Consider the following 17,171-nt stretch of genomic DNA (forward strand, 5'->3'; position numbering starts at 1 on the left):
ATTTCATGCACATTTATGTGTGTGAGGAGTGAACAACGGTGCCTCGATGATGAGCGCGCAAAGCATGCACGCTTTGCGAGCCGGAAATGCCAACGAAAGGAACAGCAGCAGCGAGTTGCATTGTGTTGCTTGCACTGGCTGGCTGGCATGCGTGACATGCCTCCGCGGCAGCAGGGTGGTGTCCAAGGGCATGAAGGAACGCAAGCAGAGAGTGTGCGTGCGAGGGCGAGGTGGTGTGAGAGGGCGAGGTGGTGTGTGTGTGTGTGTGTGTGAGAAGGAGGGAGTGAACTAACAAGACAGCCACAGTAACAGCGGAAGGCTTACTTTCCTCTCTTCGGCACTCCAGCCAACAACAAGCGACTGCCGCTCCAACACACACACACACACACACACACACACACACACACACACACACACACACACACACACACACAGAGCGAGAGCGATGGTGTTGTTGAGAAGGGTGAACATGGCAGCGATGCTGCTGGTGGTGATGGTTGCGGTGGCTGCGTTTGCAGGAGAGGCTGCAGCGCAGTGTACAGCACACGACGAGTGTGCCGAGGACGAATACTGTGATGCGCTTGGCGGCTGCTTCCCGTGCACGACGTGCGTCGTGTACCACGACTCCATCACAGGCGCGTGCCCCGTATGCAGCGGCGGCCCAGCCGCTGGCATCTCCTGCACCACACACGAGCAGTGCTTTACTGGCCGCCAATACTGCGATAGCACGGGCGGCTGCTTCGCGTGCCAGGGTTGCCTGATCTTGGATGATGGCGTGGACAACACCTGCCCCGACTGGTGTACCCCAGACTCGACAACCACGTCCACAACCAACCCACGTGTCATCCTCGGCTCCTCCACGGGCCCAGCGTACTCCGGATCTGGCAGCGTGAGTATGTTGTCTCTCTGTGTGTGTGTGTCTGTGTCTGTGTGTTGTGTTGTGTGTGTTGTGTTGTGTGTGTTGTCTGTGTGTGTGTGTGTTGTGTGTGTTGTGTGTGCTGTGTGCGTGTGTGTGTGTGTGTGTGCGTGCGTGTGTGTTTGTGCACGTGTGTGTGTGCGTGTGTATAACTTAATCGTTCGTGCCTTGAGTTTTCCTGCTCACACGGACGATCATTTGTGCTGCTGTGTTCACACCCAAACACATCTCATGTCACTTCGCTCACGTGTTGTACTATAACCCCCACAATGCTTGCACACATTTGCAGAGCTCGCATGGAACGGAGATTGCCGTTGGTGTGGTCGGCTGTGTCGTTGTGGTTGTGGCTGTGGTGGTTGCTGGGTGGTACGTGCGCCGCATGAAGCGCAGCGAAGAGAAGAACTTTGTGGACATGACGCGTGCGCTGGCTGCCAAGGAGCAGGCGCGTGGGTCCATCCTCGCCCTCTCTGTCCGCCGCGATCAGCAACGGCAGTCGCAGCTCAGCATTCTCGCTCAGCAGCAGCAATCACAAAACCAACGCCGACACTCACAGGTACGCGCCTGGTCATGCTCTTGGCTGATTGTTTGATTGATTCATTGTTGGGTTGCCTGTTCTTGCCTGCTCTTGCTTGCGTTGCCTGCTTACGGTTTTGTTCTCTTACTGTACTTGTTCAGTTGTTTACTTGTGTCCTTGATGCCATCTCCAACGTCTCTCGTCTTCCACCCTCTGGCTCTCTCCGCACCGCCAACCCATGCCCTTCCCTCACTCCCTTCTTCGTCCTCTTCAACCCCAAATGCAACGCACAGGGCATGGAGCTGGATGAGCACGGCGAGTACATTGACGTGGAAGGCCTCCACCGCAGCCACACCGCTCGTGCGCCCGCACCCATGGACCAGCAGCTGTACGACGACGAGTTTCTGGAGTTGGCGCGCGAAATTGGCGTGGCCACAGACGCGTGAAGAAGAAGTGGGGGAAGCGAGGGGAGAGAAGGGGAGAGAAAGAGAAGGTGGTTCGTGTGGTCGTGATTGTGTGTGTGTACGTTTGTGTATGTGTGCGTGTTTGGAGGATGAAGGAAGAGGAGAAGGGAATTGTATGAGGAGGAGGGAAAGGGCACAGAACGGAAGGAGGGTGGTCGAAGTGGAGAAGAGAGATGGAGGTGTTGGAAGGAGAAAAGAGATACGTGCATGCGTTGATTCATGTGTCGCTCCGGCACTCCATCAAACACACACACACACTCTCTCTCGTCCTTGAACGGATGCACACGTGGTCGCGTTGTTATCTGTTCCCTTGTGCGTGTGTGCGAGCGTGCGCTACTCCCTGTTCTTTGCCCTCAAGGTCTTATTGTGAGCAATCTGTGTGGTATTGCCGTCGTTTCGGGTTCGCACACATGTAAATATGATGAAGATGATGACAGCATCATGTGTCAAGGAAGGAAGCATGGAAACAGGCGGGGAAGAGGCAAGCAAAGAAGCAAGGAAGCAAGTACTCGTAGCGTTCACGGACAAGCATTGGCCGAGTTGTAAAGAAAGCGAGGGAAGAGAAACACCCAACAAAATAAGTCAGCACGAGCCGATGCCGCAGAAATCACACATTGACACACACACGCACACACGCACACACGCATACACACACACACACACACGCACACAACGCTATGGCGTGCTGTTGGTGGCCAGCGTGACGATGAGGCCGCGGAGCGCGACGTGGAATGGCGAGCAGATGAGCAGGTTACGGTCATCATCACAGCCGATATGCGGGCGCGTGCATGACGGCGACTGCGTGATGCGCACATCAACGTCACCAATATCGTCTGCGCCTGACAGGACCAGCAGTGGCGCGCGCACCTCAAGCGCCAGGGCATCGGCCACAGACCCGTCACCAACATCGTCACGAGTGGCGGTGGTGTTGGTAGTGTGCAGGCGATACCTCCCCACCACCACCGCGTCTGCACCGTCATCATCGTCGACTCGAGTGAGGGCGGTTGCGTTGATGTCCACGGCTGGCGCCTCCACGATGACTCTGTTGCCGGCTGCCCACAGCACGAGCGCTGGCGTGCCGGCTGCAAATGTGTTGCCTGCAAGCACCTGCTCCTGCGTCAGTGTAATGCGACCGACGCCACACGCTGTGTCTGCAAAGTCCATCCACGCATCTCCCTCCGCAAACGCGTTCGCAGCGATACTGGGCAACCCTGTCGTCGTCGTCGATGTTGTGGTCGTGGTTGTCTGCGCTGCACCAAGTGTGCCGACGTACATGTTTGATCCAGACACGACGAAGATGCTGTCTGTCGCTGCGTCCACGGCCGGGTGGCGGGCGTTCCAATGCGACACGGGCAGGAACGGCTGTTGGGTGACCTGAGTGAACGAGACGCCGCGGTCATGCGACACATACAGGTGCTCGAAGAAGCCGACGAAGAGGCGGTCGCCCATGCCAAAGAGCGCCGTCAGGTGAGATGACAACATTGACGCGTTCCAGGGACACGTGGCGCCGTTGCACAGCCGCGACCATGAAACCCCGTCATTGGTTGACCGCCACAGATCAATGGCGTTCACATACGGGCCGAACTCGTGGCCTGGAGATGTGCGTATGTGTGTGCGTGTGTGCGTGTGTGCGTGCGTGAGTGCGTGAGTGAGCGTGCGTGAGTGTATGTGTGTGTGTGTGTGTGAGTGTGTGTGTGTGTGTGTGAGTGTGTGTGTGTGTGTGTGTGTCAGCGTGAACAGAGGTTATGTATGCACCACGCAAACAAGCACACCGTGCACTTTGTCACCAAGAGAGACGCGTACCTCCGGAGATGAACAAGTCACCGTTGTCCAATGCTGCCATCTGTATCGGTGTTGCACAAACACAAAGCAAAACATGAGCTCTTATCATTGATCAAAACGAAGGAGGTCACCCATGACCATCGCGTTCATGGGAATGGCTACCGACAAAGCTACAACAGGATAGGACATCATTTGACTTCACAACACCATCACTGCTCGCTTGGTATGACCCCCTCCCACACACACACACACACACACACACACACACACACACACACACACACACACACACACACACACACACACACACACACACACACACACACACACACACACGACGCACGGCGGAGTAGGCGCGCGACTTGTAGAGGGTGGATGAGACGGAAGATGTGGTGGTGATCCAGGCGTTGCCGGTAAAGGCCTTGACGTCGGACTTGTAGCTGCAACACCCTGCAGCCACGTAGATGTTGTCTGTGGTTGGGTCTGTTGCGCAGTTGTGGAAGCCCCTGGCATCTGGGAAGTTCGGCTCGGCCGACCAGTTGACGCCGTCACTGGAGCTGATGACCGACGACGTGAAGCCGCGCCCGCTGCCATCGGTGGAACCCGCAATGAGGAAGATGCGGCCGTTTGAGGTGCACACGGCAAAGTCGCTGCGCGAAGGGCTTGGGTAGCTTGGCAGCGCCGTCCAGGTCTGCCCGCCATTACACGACTTGTGGTTGCGCTGCGATCGCGCCGCATCGTTGTGGAAGTGATACAGGCAGCCATCCGCGTCCAAGCGCACCATGTACGTTGTGTGCTCGAAGGGCACATCCGTGGCCACCTGTGTCCACACCACCGTTGTATCCTCTTGACTGCTTTGTGCCACAGCGACACCAGCGCCGGTGATCATCACAACACCAAGCAGCAGAAGAAGCACAAACGCGCCACCGTGTCGTCTGCGAGGGCGGGCACTGGCGTGCTGGAAGAGCTTCAGGAAGGGGCGCAGCCGCGGCTGTTGTTGTTGCAGTTGCAGTCCGCGTCATGTTGCGCGGTGTTTGCGGAAAAGTGGTCGAAGATGTCCATAAATTGTCGTGGACGCGCAGAATCCCAGGCAAGAACACCATCCATTTCGCTGACACACCACCATCATTCACCATGGCGGAGCGCGTGGTTCCCAGCAGTCCCTGGGCACACATGGCCCAAGGAGGTGTGTGTGTGTGTGTGTGTGTGTGTGTGTGTGTGAATGTGTGTGTGTGTGTGTGCGTGATGATGATGATGATGATGATGATGCTGCTGCTTTTGTTGCTGCTGCTGCTTTTGTTGCTGCTGCTGCTGCTGCTGATGATGATGATGATGATGATGATGATGATGATGATGATGATGATGCTGATGATGTGCTTTGTGCATGTGACCACAACGCATATTCGTTCACCTTTCCCTGTTTGTTGTGGATGCTGCAGATCCATCTCGTGTGCATGAGGTCGGTGGTATGGTGGCCAACGCACGGACTCTCATCCATTCCGAGAGGTGCGTGTGTTCGTGTGCGTGCGTGTGTGTGTCTTTGCGTGTCCCTGTCACTCACTCACTCACACACACACTCTGTGAATGGCGAGCATTTGAGAGCGTGCCTTTGAGAGGCAACGGTTCGTAAACCTTGCCATTTGTTGTGCACGCACGTGAAGGATGCGCGCATGCTCACACATCAACACAACCATGTATACACCTCCAACCAACAGGCCGATAGCAGCACTGGAACTGCTGACGGATGCATTGCGCATCATGGGTGGGGAGAAGCTCATCTTCGAAACACTTGCGGTGCGTTTTGAGCAGTGGGGCTAACTTGTGTATGTCTGTGTTTGCGCGCGTGTGTGTGTCTGTCCGTGTGTGCCTGCCCGTGTGTGCCTGCTTGCCTGTCTGTGTGTCTCTCTTCCTGTTTGCGTGTCTCTGTCAATATGACCTTCCATCGAACACTCTGTCTACCAGCCCCTCTATGTGTCTGTCTATGACTTGCGCAACCCTCAATTCTCTCATCTCCCCCGCCACCCATCCTATGTCTTCGTAGGAGGCACGACACAACTACTGGCAGGGCCGTGCGCCCGCAGATGACTCCCTCGCAGGTATTTTTTTTTGTATGTATGCATGTGTACGTGTGTGTATGTGTATGACAGACACGAACAGGGCAGTGAGAAAGGTTGAGAGCGAAAAACTCGGTTCATGTGGTGCACCCTCACACGGTTTCATGGATGACACATTGCAGGGCTCTTGCAAGCTTGCTCCCTTGGCGGTATCCAGGCGCCAGTCCAGGCGCCAGTCCAATTACAGCACCACCATTGCTCCCACCAACGACAAAGGCAGCAAGGGCCTCCCTCGCCGCCCCCTGTTGCGTTGGAGCAAGCAACCGTCGATGACAGCATGCTTGCGAGCCAGGGCCGGGAGAGCGTCCTCGTATCTGCTGCGCACCACGCCTCCAGCCATGTACGTTGAGAGGTGCTTTGGTTTGCTTGTGAGCGTGTGTGTGTGTGTACGAGCGTGATCGTGTGTGTGTGTACGAGCGTGATCGTGTGTGTACGTGTGTGTGTTTGATTGTGGTTGTGATTGTACTCGTTCTCTCTCTATCATATTCGTTCTGTCGTCCCCACCACCACCACCACCACCTTCTGCTCCCCTCACCTCCCTCCACCCCCACCACCCTTCTATTCACATGCAGGTGTGTGAGCATTGTGGAAGTGTGCTGAGTGCGTCGCGGATTGAGCAGCACGTCAAGTACTGGTGCCCTGTCCTGCACACCAACGATAGCGACAGCGGTGGCGATGCTGCTGAAGGCGTCAACGGCAACGACCCCATGGCGATGGAGCCAGACACCACCACCGACCATCACCATCACCACCACCACCACCACTAGGCTCTTTCATCTCTGTCTTATGTTTTCATATTATGTTATCATGTTGTTCTGTTCCTCTCCTCTCCCTTTCTTTTGTTACTACTACAAGTTAGAACCTCATAGACAATCACAACAGGCTTTCCCTTCTTCCTTCTTCACACACACACACACACACACACACACACACACACACACACACACACACACACACACACACACACACACACACACACACACACACACACACACACACACAACAGGGCGCCAAATCCGACCGTGTGAGGCGACAGCATAAAAGAATGAACCATTTGCTGGCTGGCTGTGCCGTGACGACATGAGCAAGCAAGTGAATTTTCGTCGAAACCTTCACACAGCCTGCCGTTGGCTGTCCTTCCATGCTTCAGCCAAGCAAGCAAGCCAATTAAAGCCAAGCGCCACGACCAATCCGCAATCCGCCCCTCCTTCAACCTTCTGCACCAACCTTCGCTCGTGGCCGTCGACAACCACAACCACAACCACACGCGCGCATCGACACGGCGATCCAACGGACAGACCAAAGAGCGCGCGCACACACAAGGGTGAGTAAGTTCCAGCAAGTCAGTGGGACAGACACCACCACCAAGCGTTCATTCTTGTGCCTACTTGCGCGAAATTGGCCCATCCCACCGCACGCGCTCGTGCGCGTGCACACACGCACACACACACACACACACAACACAATGCAGCAACCAAAATAGCAGTGGCGTGCATGGGTCAAATGTCACATGTCACATCACAATCACACCGCGTTTGTGGCAATCGTTGCTCACGACCCGGTTGCGCGTTTCGCATCAGCACAAGCAAGCAAGCGAACCCAATCCCACATGCAGCGTCGTCACCATCTTCAACCCACCCGCGTTTGCAAACAAACAAACAAACGCACAAACATACGCCAACATTCTTTCATGCGTGTGTGCCGTCAGGGTGTTCTCACCACAGCTTTTTCCTCCCACACACAACCACGATAGCAGCAGTTGCCTGGACATTGCCATACGCGTTTGCTGGTTGTGACAGCTGTCAAGGACACCTCCCGGCCGGCCAAACGAAAAGGCAGACGGGCAAGCCAAACGCTCTTCCACACAAACAACCAGACGCACAACTGCCCGGAGCCCTTCGCTTCTTCCATTCATTTTTCACTTTTTTTCCCCATCAACGACTGCGGCCACAGCAACCACAAAGAAAGGCACAAAGACCGGTGAGTGCTCTGCTGTCGCACGCGTGTGTTTGAGTGTTTGTGCGCGTATGTGATTGTATGTGTGTGTTTGTGTTTTGTGTACCTCTGTCCGCCTGTTGCGGCAGTGGTGCGAACATGGCATCAAACATGGCCAATGGCGGCCCAGTTGTTTCATTTGTGCTTGATGGTGGGAGTTTGTTGGTGAGCGGTGCGCGCACATGCAAACTTTCGTGCATCCCGGCAAGTGGTGGTGTGCCCTCTGTGCTGGTTCTCGCACCCTCGTTCTGTGTGCGGTTCGTGCCATGGTTGGTTTTTTTCCATGTGCGCGCGCACGCGCACGCAGTTTGAAGCGTGCATGACCGCCACATTGCTGGTGTCATTGTCCCCCTCGTGTTGTGTGTGTTCCACGTTTTTTTTTGTGTGTGTTGCCACCGTGACCGCGAGCAACTCTGGCTCCATGCCTGCATTTCCCCTCTTATTCGCTTCCCTGCTGTCTGTCCGTTGGCCCCAATGTTTGGAACGCCGTGGCACGCACCACTTTCCCGCTGCTTGCCGCTGTCCTCCCGTGACACTCACTCGTTGTTTGATCGTGTGTGTATGTGTTTGTGTGTGTCTCTCTCTCCCTCCCTCCCTGTCTCCAACACTCACATGCACACACCAACTGTCCTTCCACCCGCGTCCATAACTCTGTGTGTGTGATTTCCAAAACACTCCCAATACCAACAACAGCACCTGAAACCAAACACTTGTGCGCGTTCCTTCCATCCCGCGTCCTGCACGCCCTTGTTGCTTTCTTGGTCTTGGCGCTGTTTAGCACACCTGACCGACCGGGTTGGTTGCTTGCTCTGCTGTTTGGTATGACGACCGTTGTGTTTGCACGCACCCCCACCACCACCACCGTGAATTGCGCTGCTTGTTTTTGCGCGTGCTTTCCTCTTGCGCCGCACTGTCTTCCCATCTATTCATTCACTCATGCATGTCGACCCATGCCGTGTGCCTTTTCTTGTCGCTGCTCACACACAAACGCATCTCACACCACGTTTTCCCGCACCCACCGTGTTGTGCTTGTCCACTTTACTTCTGACCCCAATAACCGTCACACCTCATCTTCCCTCCACCCCCAGACAGCCCCCCTGTCCAGGAAAACACACACATACACACACATACACACACACACACATACAACAAGCACCACCTGATACTTGGTCAAGGACTTCCCTCAGCACCCTCCTGTTTTGACGGATCGCTACCAACCCAAGCAAGACACACACCTACCTGCACAAGGAACCAAATAAGGAACACCCGCCACAACTGCCGACAAGCAACCGCCACACAGCAGCGGCACACGCCCACCTTCCATCTCCAACCAAACGTTCCCGATCGACGGCAACAACCGCGCCCCTCCCCCATTACATCTCACGCGCGTTGTGTCCACGTCTCCGTCCAAAGTTGCCGACGACCCCAACATCCACATATCCATCCACCAATGATGGCGACCTTGTTACCGAATGCGGCTGCCAGCCGGCACCACCAGCGCGGCGCTCACGGCCGCGGCACAGCGTCGCGGATAACCTCTGTTGCCATTGCTGCCGCTGTGGCTGTGCTTGCGCTCTGCACCCTGCTGGCGCCCGCCCCTGTTGCAGGCAGGCCCCTTACAGTCAACACCAACGTCGCAGCCGCCATCAGCGACAACTTCAACACCGTGCATGTGCATGCGCCCACTGATGACCACGCCGCCAGCAGCCGCGATGGCATTGCCCGGCGCAGCGCAGACGACGACGACGATGGCGCGTTCATGTTCGCCGGTGCCACGCAAGGCGACGACGACGATGATGGCGCCGCCTCGTGGTATCGCAGCGACTACTTCCAGGTGCTCTTCCCCGTCCCCAACCCGAGCGAGCTTGTTGAGACAAACACGCAGAAGACGAACATCGTCTCCGAGATTATCCACTACGCCAACACCTTCAACACAAGCGTGCACTACTGGGCGCTGAGCGACTACTTTGTGAGCACCTTCAAGGACGGCGGCACGGAGGGCATCCTGTGCTACCTCATCTTTAACACCACCTCGGATCTCCTCGCCCTTGTCGACGTGGCCGAGATGCACGGCATTGTCGTCCACTTCCGCGGCGTCCCCGTAAACGGCCAGCCCATCCCCGAAGGCATGCAGAACCGGGACTGCGAGGTGCGTGGCGACTGTGGCTCCGGCTCTTCGCCCGTCGTCATCATCGTGGGTGCCGTTGTCGGCTGCATCGCCCTCGTTGCGCTGGTGGTTGTTGGCGGCTTCTTCTTCCCCTCGCGCGACGCGGGCAAGGAGGTGGTTCAACGCGATGATGATGATGATGACGACACACAGCAACCCGCTCTGCAACTGCAGCAGTTCCAGCAACAGACGCCAAAGGACGTTGGCATAACCGCCATTCACCAGTTTGTGCTCCAGGTGCGTTATTATGTGAGTGTGAATGCGTGCGTGCGTGTGTGTGTGTGTGTGTGTGTGTGTGTGTGTGTGTTCGTGAAGTAAGCTCTTCTGTTTGTTCCATGACGGGTGTTGTCACATCACACCACACCCCTCGTCTCGCATTGCGTTCATCCACTCACAAACAACACGTCTCATCATCACCATCACCATTGATCATCATTCCAGAACGATGTCGGCGGATTGGAAGACCATGTTGAGCGCATGTACAGCGAGGATATGTACGATGTGCGCGAGCTTGTTCCCGGACTGGCGCCAACGGGCCCCTCAGACGGCACCACATACATCCCGCCGGCAGCCACCGCAGCGACCAGCACCACGGGCAGCTCCTTCACCGTGGGCGATGGCATGATGGACAACGCCATGATGGGCATGGATGTGTCGCAGGGTGGCGAACACAAGGGTGCGACGAGGCACAGCCCTTCATATCCCTCGTCGTCAGCGTCGTCGCACGTGACAGGCATGGCCGTGTCGCCGGACTCGCAGCTGAGCGAAGCGCACGGCTCAGACACCACCGCGTCCACCATGTCCTTCCACCAGCACCGCAAATACCACCAGCAGCAACAGCTGCAGCTGCAGCAGCATCAGTACATGGACACCAGCTCGCAGCACCCGCCATCGTCACACGGGACGCAGGCATCCTCGCCCCAGCACTCGTTTGCTGACTCTGCCAGCACACACGCGCACGCGCACGTGCATGCGCAAGACGTGGAGGTGCCCGTGACGCCAGAGCACATTCGCCTGCACCGCGAACAGCAGCAGCAGCAGCACGCAACAAGGGAAGTCAACTTTGGGCTGCCGCCCTTTGAACAGCCGGTCGGTGTGGACGACGTGGTCAGCGATGAAGCCGTGTTTGCGCTGCCATCAGCGCCCTTCACCCCCTTCCCCATCAGCGATGATGTGCTGGGAACGCGCCAGCACTACGTCTTCCCCGACGAACAACAGCAACAGCAACAGCACCAGCACCAGCACCAGCAGCAGTCGTGCGCACCTGTGCCGACCACGATGAACATGGCTGCCCTGCGCCAAATGCAACAGCACCACGTGCAACAATACCAGCAACAGCAACAGCAGCAGCAGCCACAGCAACAACAACCGCAGATGCACACGCAACAACAGATGGAGGTACAGCAGCCGCCTGCGCACGGGGAGGGCGCGCAACTCCCGCAGGCAACAGACACATGCCCCGTACAGCCCACGCTGTGCGAGAACCGCGCTGTTGTACCGGCTGTGAAGGAGGAGGAGACGGTCACTGCCGAGAAAGAGACGCCATTGAAGGGCGTATCTGTGCAGTCTGTCGTCAGGGGCCAGGCGTTTGACAAGTTTTCTAGTCACGCCCGCGCTACACGCGCGTCCATCTCCTTTGCGCAGTCTCCACAGGGGATTCGCATGCGCACACCGCAGCAGCTGAGTACGTTTCAACGGCAAGAGGAACAAGGGGGCAAGGGGATTGTGTGTATCTTGTGCCGTGTGTGGGTGTGCACATGTGTGCATGACATGCTCCATTTGCTTGCGCTTTAACTCACACTCACACTCACTTGCCCGCTCACCGACACACACACACATACTCACACACTCACTCACACACACACTCACTCACTCACTCACTTACTTACTTACTTACCGTCTGACTCGCCCACTCGCTTGCGACTTCGCGCATTCCGTTTCTGCAGAGGAGTTGAATCAGGCGGACGGCACGGGCATGACGCCGATTGCATACGCCGTTCTCTTCCAGTACGTGACCATCCTGCGCTCGCTCGTTGCGCACGGCGCAGACGTCAACAAGAAGGTGAAGACGTGCCACACGCCGCTGCACCTGGCCACCATGCAGCAGGGCTGCAACCACGCCATTGTCGCCATTCTCCTCGACAACGGCGCAGACCCAAACGCATTTGACGACTCGGTACGTCTGGCGCGTGGGTGTTGGGGAGAGGGAGGGGTTCAAGAGCTTGGTTCTTTGTCTCGGGTACTTGGTTTTCTTTGTTGCGTTCGGTCCTTTGCTTGCGCGTGTGCTTCATGAAGGAGGTGATGTTGCTGGTGGCTGTGTTCGATCGTGTGTGCTTGGTGACACTTGTTCCTTCGACCATATCTCATCTCATCTCATTCCCCCCCCCTTTCTCAAACACGCACACAACAGCACACCACGCCGCTGGTGTATGCATGCCGCAACCAGGACCACAGCCTGGTGCAGCTGCTGCTGCAGCACCATGCAGATGTGACGCTTGCGGATCGCCGTGGGATGACACCACTCATGCACGCGGCGGCACGCGGCAACCTGCCCCTCACCACCGCCATTCTGCAGGCCAACCAAGACACCATCACCGCCCAGGACAACAGCAACTGGACAGCGCTGCACTGGGCGGCTGCTGTGAGCGCTGTTGACTGCATGCGAGCGCTGCTGCAGTCGCAGCGCGTCTCTGTTCTCGCCCTCAACAGCGCCGGGGAATCTCCGCTTCACCTTGCAGCCAAACGCGACGCCCGCGAGGTGCGAACACTCTGTGTGTGTGTGTGTGTGTGTGTGTGTGTGTGTGCGTGTGTGCGTCTGTCTGTGTGTCTGTCTGTGTGTCTGTGTCCGTGTGTGTCTGTGTCCGTGTGTGTCTGTGTCTGTGTGTGTGAACGGTTTCTTTTTCGTTTCTCGTGACGATTCCGCTTCCTTTCCCCTCACTCTCACTCACACTCACCCCTTCCCGTGTTGTCTGGCGGGCTGCAGATTGTGGATCTGCTGGTGCAACGCATCTCTGAGCAGGACGCCATCAACGCTCTCAAGGCGCGCACACACGCGGGTCAGACGTGCGAGGAGCTGGCAGAGTCGTGTGGGCAGCTCGGCATGGCAGAGTACCTTGCAGACCTCCTCTTCCGCCTCACAAACAGCGGTCAGTGCGTCGGGTGTGTGTGTGTGTTTTGTGAGAGAGAGTGTGTGTGTGTGTGTGTGCGTGTGTGTGTGTGTGTGTGTGTGTGTGCTGTGACATGATTTGACCAGACTTGCTCATCCAACACCTGCTTTGTTCCGTTTCGTGCTTCTCACATGCCCACCGTGTTGCATTGCACCCATTGCCTTTGTTGTTGTTGATCGCAGATGCCTCCACCACAGCCACGTCTGAGGTTCGTTCCGAATGTGTGTGTTTGTGTTTGTGTTTGTGTGTGTGTGTGCGTGTGTGTGTGTGTGTGTGTGTGTGTGTGTGTGTGTGTGTGTGTGTTGCACGGCTTGTTGCTGTACATGAAGATAATAAGTCACATGTCTTCGCCGCTTCAACCTCACCGTGCTGTCTTGATCGCTTCCGTTGAATCAACACAGGATGGCGAGAACCAGGCCCCCAAGCGCGTCAAGAGGGTGAGTTTGTGCACATGTTTGTACAAGGAGACCCTCATCCATGCACACACACACACACACACACACACACACACACACACACACACACACACACACACACACACACACGGACACATGCACACGCACACAACAACAACGCACACAACATCATCATCATCATCATCATCATCATGCCGTCCCTCACACCAACCCTTCCGCCCCTCCACTCCACTCCTGATTGTAAAACAGGTCAAGTCGACGTCGCAGATGACGCCCGAGGAGCGCAAGAAGCGGGAGGAGCGACGAGAGGCGCGGCGCGCGTACATGCAGAAGCGACGCAAGGACGAACGCGAAGAGCTTGATAAGCTTGAGACGCGCGTGAGCGAGCTGGAGGAGGAGAACAAGTCGCTTGATGCCGCGCGGGAGCAGCTGCGACGCGATGCACAGGAACTGCGCGCACTCGCAGACACCAACGCCCACCAGCAGCAGCACATGTTCTGAGGGTGTGCTTTGTCCGTGTTGGTGTTCGTTTGAGTGTATGTGTGTGTGTTGTGTTGTGTTTGTGTTTGTGTGAAACAACTTGCGTGTTGTACAACCCCAAGTTGTGTGTCATCACTTCACCTTGTTACTCGACCTGCTTTCTGTGAATATGTGCCTCTATCCGCTGTGTGTTAGTCTGTTCAACCACCTGTTTTCGCGTGTACTTTTATTGACCTACATGCACTGCGCACTTTGCCTGCCTTGTCTCCCGCCTGTTGTTCTCTCTCTCTCTCTCTGACTTAACGCACTGTTGCTGCTTAACTGATGCGTTGATGATTGCTGCTAATTAAATAGACTTATCATGCGCACTTTGCAGTTTCACGTGTGTGTGCGGGCTTTATTCGCTGCTTTAATCGTCTTGCTTGCTGTTGAAATTGTCGTGAACGCACACCACCCAGACAACACAGCCAATCAACACCACCTAGCTTCATCCAGCACCACCAAGCTCACACACCAGACTGCATACCAGACACACACACGCGCACACAAACGCTAATGCAAATGCAAATGCAAATGCAAATGCAAATGCAAATGCAAATGCAAATGCAAACGTTTGGCGTCATTGATGTCCCCATCCAACACGCACACACAGACACGCAGACACACACAGCAACACAGGGTGCATTTACGTGGGCATCAGCTAAGAATCATGACGAGGATGAAGGAGACGACGGCAAAGATGACGACGTCGCGATGCGTGCGGACCCAATGCGGGGTGCTGGCGCGCTGCGTGAAGAGCACAAAGACTACGAGCGCCCCCATGATGACCGTGGTCTGGTGGCAGAAGAGGATGTATGTGAAGAAGAACGAGTCCCAGTCGTGCCACGAGTCGCCGACGAGGTGGCGCAGATACCCGCCCTCGACCACCGGGCACGAGTCCTGGCAGATGAGGCACTTGCCCCAGACAGACGCCGGCACGCGCAGCATGCTGGACGGGCCGTCGTACATGTTTGCCATCTTCCAGATGAAGGTTGGCCCCGTGGAGGTGATGATCTGCCAGTGGCGCGTGACGTGATACCACTTGTTGGCGTACGGCTGCAGCTGCGTGGTGAGGAAGCGCATAAAGTCGTTGTGCTGCGTGCAGGCCATGAAGGCGTTGGTGAGGCCGACGTTGGGCGTCTCCGGCAGCACCAGCTCCGCGTCGCCGAGCATGGGCTCGATGTTGCGGATGGGCACAATGTCCAGGTCCGCGTACACGCCGCCGTAGTGGTAGAGGATGAAGTAGCGGATGGCGTCGGCGCGCTGGATGCCGTTGGGGTAGGCGTCAAACTGCTCCAGGAACCAGGGATAGTGTGTGGCGATGAAGTCGCGGTTGCGCTCGTCGGTCCAGAACTCGTAGCGCCAGCCCGGGTGTGTTCTGTTCCACTGCGCCGGCGTGTCCTTCCAGTCCTCGGGCAGGTCTGCGGTCTTGTAGGTTTGGTGGATAATCTTGGGGATGCGCAGCTGACACTCCTGTGTAGCGCACGACTGGAACTCGGCCGGCGTGACGATGCGGAAGGTGGCAAACGTCCACAGCGCCGAGACAAGCAGCAGCGCCGGCACCAGCACCAGCACCAGCGCCACAAACCCGTCCACCTGCAGCAGAAACTGCTTCAGCCGCGAGCCCTGTGCCCCAGCACCTGATAACCTCGACGCCCACGACGGCACGCTACCGCCGCCCCCGTCTCGACCTCCCACCGACAACGGCTTTGGCAAGCCCATGATCGCTGCTCTCTCTCTCTCTGATGTGGTGTGGTGCGGCTGCTTTGATGTGGCGATTGACAAGAAGGGTTGGTTGGTCTGTGCTGTTTTTGGTGCGGCGAAAGAATACGTATTCTTCTTTCACCAATTTTCCCAGGCAGGACTCTCTGCGGCAAGCAAAGGCAAGCAAAGGCAAGTGAAGAGCAAAAGCTTGCTTGCTTGCTTGCTTGCTTGCTTGCTTGCTTGCTTGTTGTTGTGCTTGTTGTTATGTGTCTGCACGTGAGCGTGGCTGTGCAGCGAATGTGGCAGTGGCATCATGTCATCATGTCATGTCATGTCACACTGACGAATCAAGAGCCACTTGCACGTCACATTGTCACATCATCACCTTGTACACTACTGCCTGTGTTCTCCATTTCTCTCACACCAAGATTTTGAACCAACACCGCCACGTGCATGTGTTATGCTGCTGATGTGAGCAGAGAGAGCAACAACAGCATCACTGACTGACACACGGACACCAACACGAGTAAGAACGACATGGGCGATCACACGGCAGAGCTGGAGACGAAGCGCGCCAAGGTCACTCGGCCAGACGCCGCACTGTCGTCCTCATCGCCGCCGCCATCATCATCTTGGAGTCCATCATCCTGGAGAACAAAGCACATTGCACACCAGCCCCGATATGAGGACGTCAAACACCTGTCCCAAGTCACAGACCAGCTCAAGTGAGTGTGTGCATGCGTGTGCGAGTGTGCGCGTGTTGTGTGTATCTGTGTGGTATGTGTGTGTTATGTGTGTGTGTGTGTGTGTGTTATGTTTGTGTGTATGTGTGTGTGTGTACTTGTACCATGTGTGTGTGTGCCGTGTATGTATATTTGCATGGAGGGATGTTGTGAATTTGCTCATGCACATGCTTGTTACACCACGACGTCAGATCCTTGCCACCCATTGTTCAGCCAGAGGAAGTGGACGATCTCAAGGTGTGCATTCTTGTGCTTTGCTTTTCACAGTCTGAAGGTGTGGTTTACTTTTGATAAACACACGTACACACAACACACACACACACACATACGAACGCACACACACATACGAACGCACAACGCATGCACACACACACACACATTCACACACAAACACAAAAGCATGCAACCCTTCTCTCCTGTCCGCCATCCCCTCCCCCATGCCCCCCATCCCTCACCCTCATCTCCATCTCCTCCAATCCTCGTCCCCACGGTGCAGAGGTACCTGGGGGAAGTGGCGGCTGGGAAGCGGTTCATTCTTCAGGGCGGGGACTGCGCCGAGCGGTTTGTGGACTGCCGGCAGGACCGCATCGAGGCCAAGGTCAAGATCATGCTGCAGATGAGCCTGGTGTTGGTGTGGGGCGCGCGCGTGCCGCTGGTGCGCATTGGGCGC

The 17,171-nt window shown here is 56.4% G+C and overlaps 6 protein-coding genes across 6 annotated transcripts in view; 4 read left to right on the forward strand and 2 right to left on the reverse strand.

The window, feature by feature from the left end:
• The first annotated feature begins 399 nt into the window (after positions 1 to 399).
• Positions 400 to 2,331, forward strand: PTSG_06344 (uncharacterized protein). The gene is made up of 3 exons (XM_004993177.1): positions 400 to 889; positions 1,206 to 1,469; positions 1,724 to 2,331. Exons 1-3 carry the CDS (start codon positions 446 to 448, stop codon positions 1,874 to 1,876), a joined length of 861 nt encoding a protein of 286 aa, XP_004993234.1. The 5' UTR covers positions 400 to 445; the 3' UTR covers positions 1,877 to 2,331.
• On the reverse strand, positions 2,272 to 4,575 carry PTSG_06345 (uncharacterized protein). The gene is made up of 3 exons (XM_004993178.1): positions 4,020 to 4,575; positions 3,698 to 3,737; positions 2,272 to 3,486 (listed from the first exon to the last, which is right to left on the reverse strand). The coding sequence occupies exons 1-3, from the start codon at positions 4,563 to 4,565 to the stop codon at positions 2,570 to 2,572; spliced, it is 1,503 nt and encodes a 500-aa protein (XP_004993235.1). The 5' UTR covers positions 4,566 to 4,575; the 3' UTR covers positions 2,272 to 2,569.
• A 146-nt stretch (positions 4,576 to 4,721) lies between these two features.
• PTSG_06346 (uncharacterized protein) lies at positions 4,722 to 6,557 on the forward strand (the record flags this gene model as incomplete). Its single annotated transcript, XM_004993179.1, has 6 exons — positions 4,722 to 4,862; positions 5,116 to 5,182; positions 5,392 to 5,470; positions 5,718 to 5,772; positions 5,913 to 6,130; positions 6,363 to 6,557. The coding sequence occupies exons 1-6, from the start codon at positions 4,811 to 4,813 to the stop codon at positions 6,555 to 6,557; spliced, it is 666 nt and encodes a 221-aa protein (XP_004993236.1). The 5' UTR covers positions 4,722 to 4,810.
• An 896-nt stretch (positions 6,558 to 7,453) lies between these two features.
• On the forward strand, positions 7,454 to 14,379 carry PTSG_06347 (uncharacterized protein). Its single transcript, XM_004993180.1, has 10 exons — positions 7,454 to 7,770; positions 8,479 to 8,580; positions 8,874 to 10,189; positions 10,394 to 11,636; positions 11,899 to 12,128; positions 12,363 to 12,710; positions 12,936 to 13,098; positions 13,302 to 13,327; positions 13,521 to 13,556; positions 13,785 to 14,379. Exons 3-10 carry the CDS (start codon positions 9,236 to 9,238, stop codon positions 14,034 to 14,036), a joined length of 3,252 nt encoding a protein of 1,083 aa, XP_004993237.1. The 5' UTR covers positions 7,454 to 7,770; positions 8,479 to 8,580; positions 8,874 to 9,235; the 3' UTR covers positions 14,037 to 14,379.
• A 222-nt stretch (positions 14,380 to 14,601) lies between these two features.
• On the reverse strand, positions 14,602 to 15,874 carry PTSG_06348 (MIPC synthase). The gene has a single exon (XM_004993181.1). It carries the CDS (start codon positions 15,774 to 15,776, stop codon positions 14,712 to 14,714), a length of 1,065 nt encoding a protein of 354 aa, XP_004993238.1. The 5' UTR covers positions 15,777 to 15,874; the 3' UTR covers positions 14,602 to 14,711.
• A 164-nt stretch (positions 15,875 to 16,038) lies between these two features.
• Positions 16,039 to 17,171, forward strand: part of PTSG_06349 (3-deoxy-7-phosphoheptulonate synthase) — a 2,700-nt gene continuing 1,567 nt past the window's right edge. Inside the window, exons 1-3 of the mRNA XM_004993182.1 lie at positions 16,039 to 16,483; positions 16,693 to 16,738; positions 16,998 to 17,171. The exon at positions 16,998 to 17,171 is cut by the window's right edge and continues 1,567 nt beyond it. Of these exons, the coding sequence (XP_004993239.1) occupies positions 16,296 to 16,483; positions 16,693 to 16,738; positions 16,998 to 17,171 (408 nt within the window). The 5' untranslated portion in view covers positions 16,039 to 16,295. The remainder of the gene's footprint in view (positions 16,484 to 16,692; positions 16,739 to 16,997) is intronic.

Source organism: Salpingoeca rosetta (genome assembly GCF_000188695.1).
Source record: "Salpingoeca rosetta unplaced genomic scaffold supercont1.14, whole genome shotgun sequence".
NCBI lineage: Eukaryota > Choanoflagellata > Craspedida > Salpingoecidae > Salpingoeca > Salpingoeca rosetta.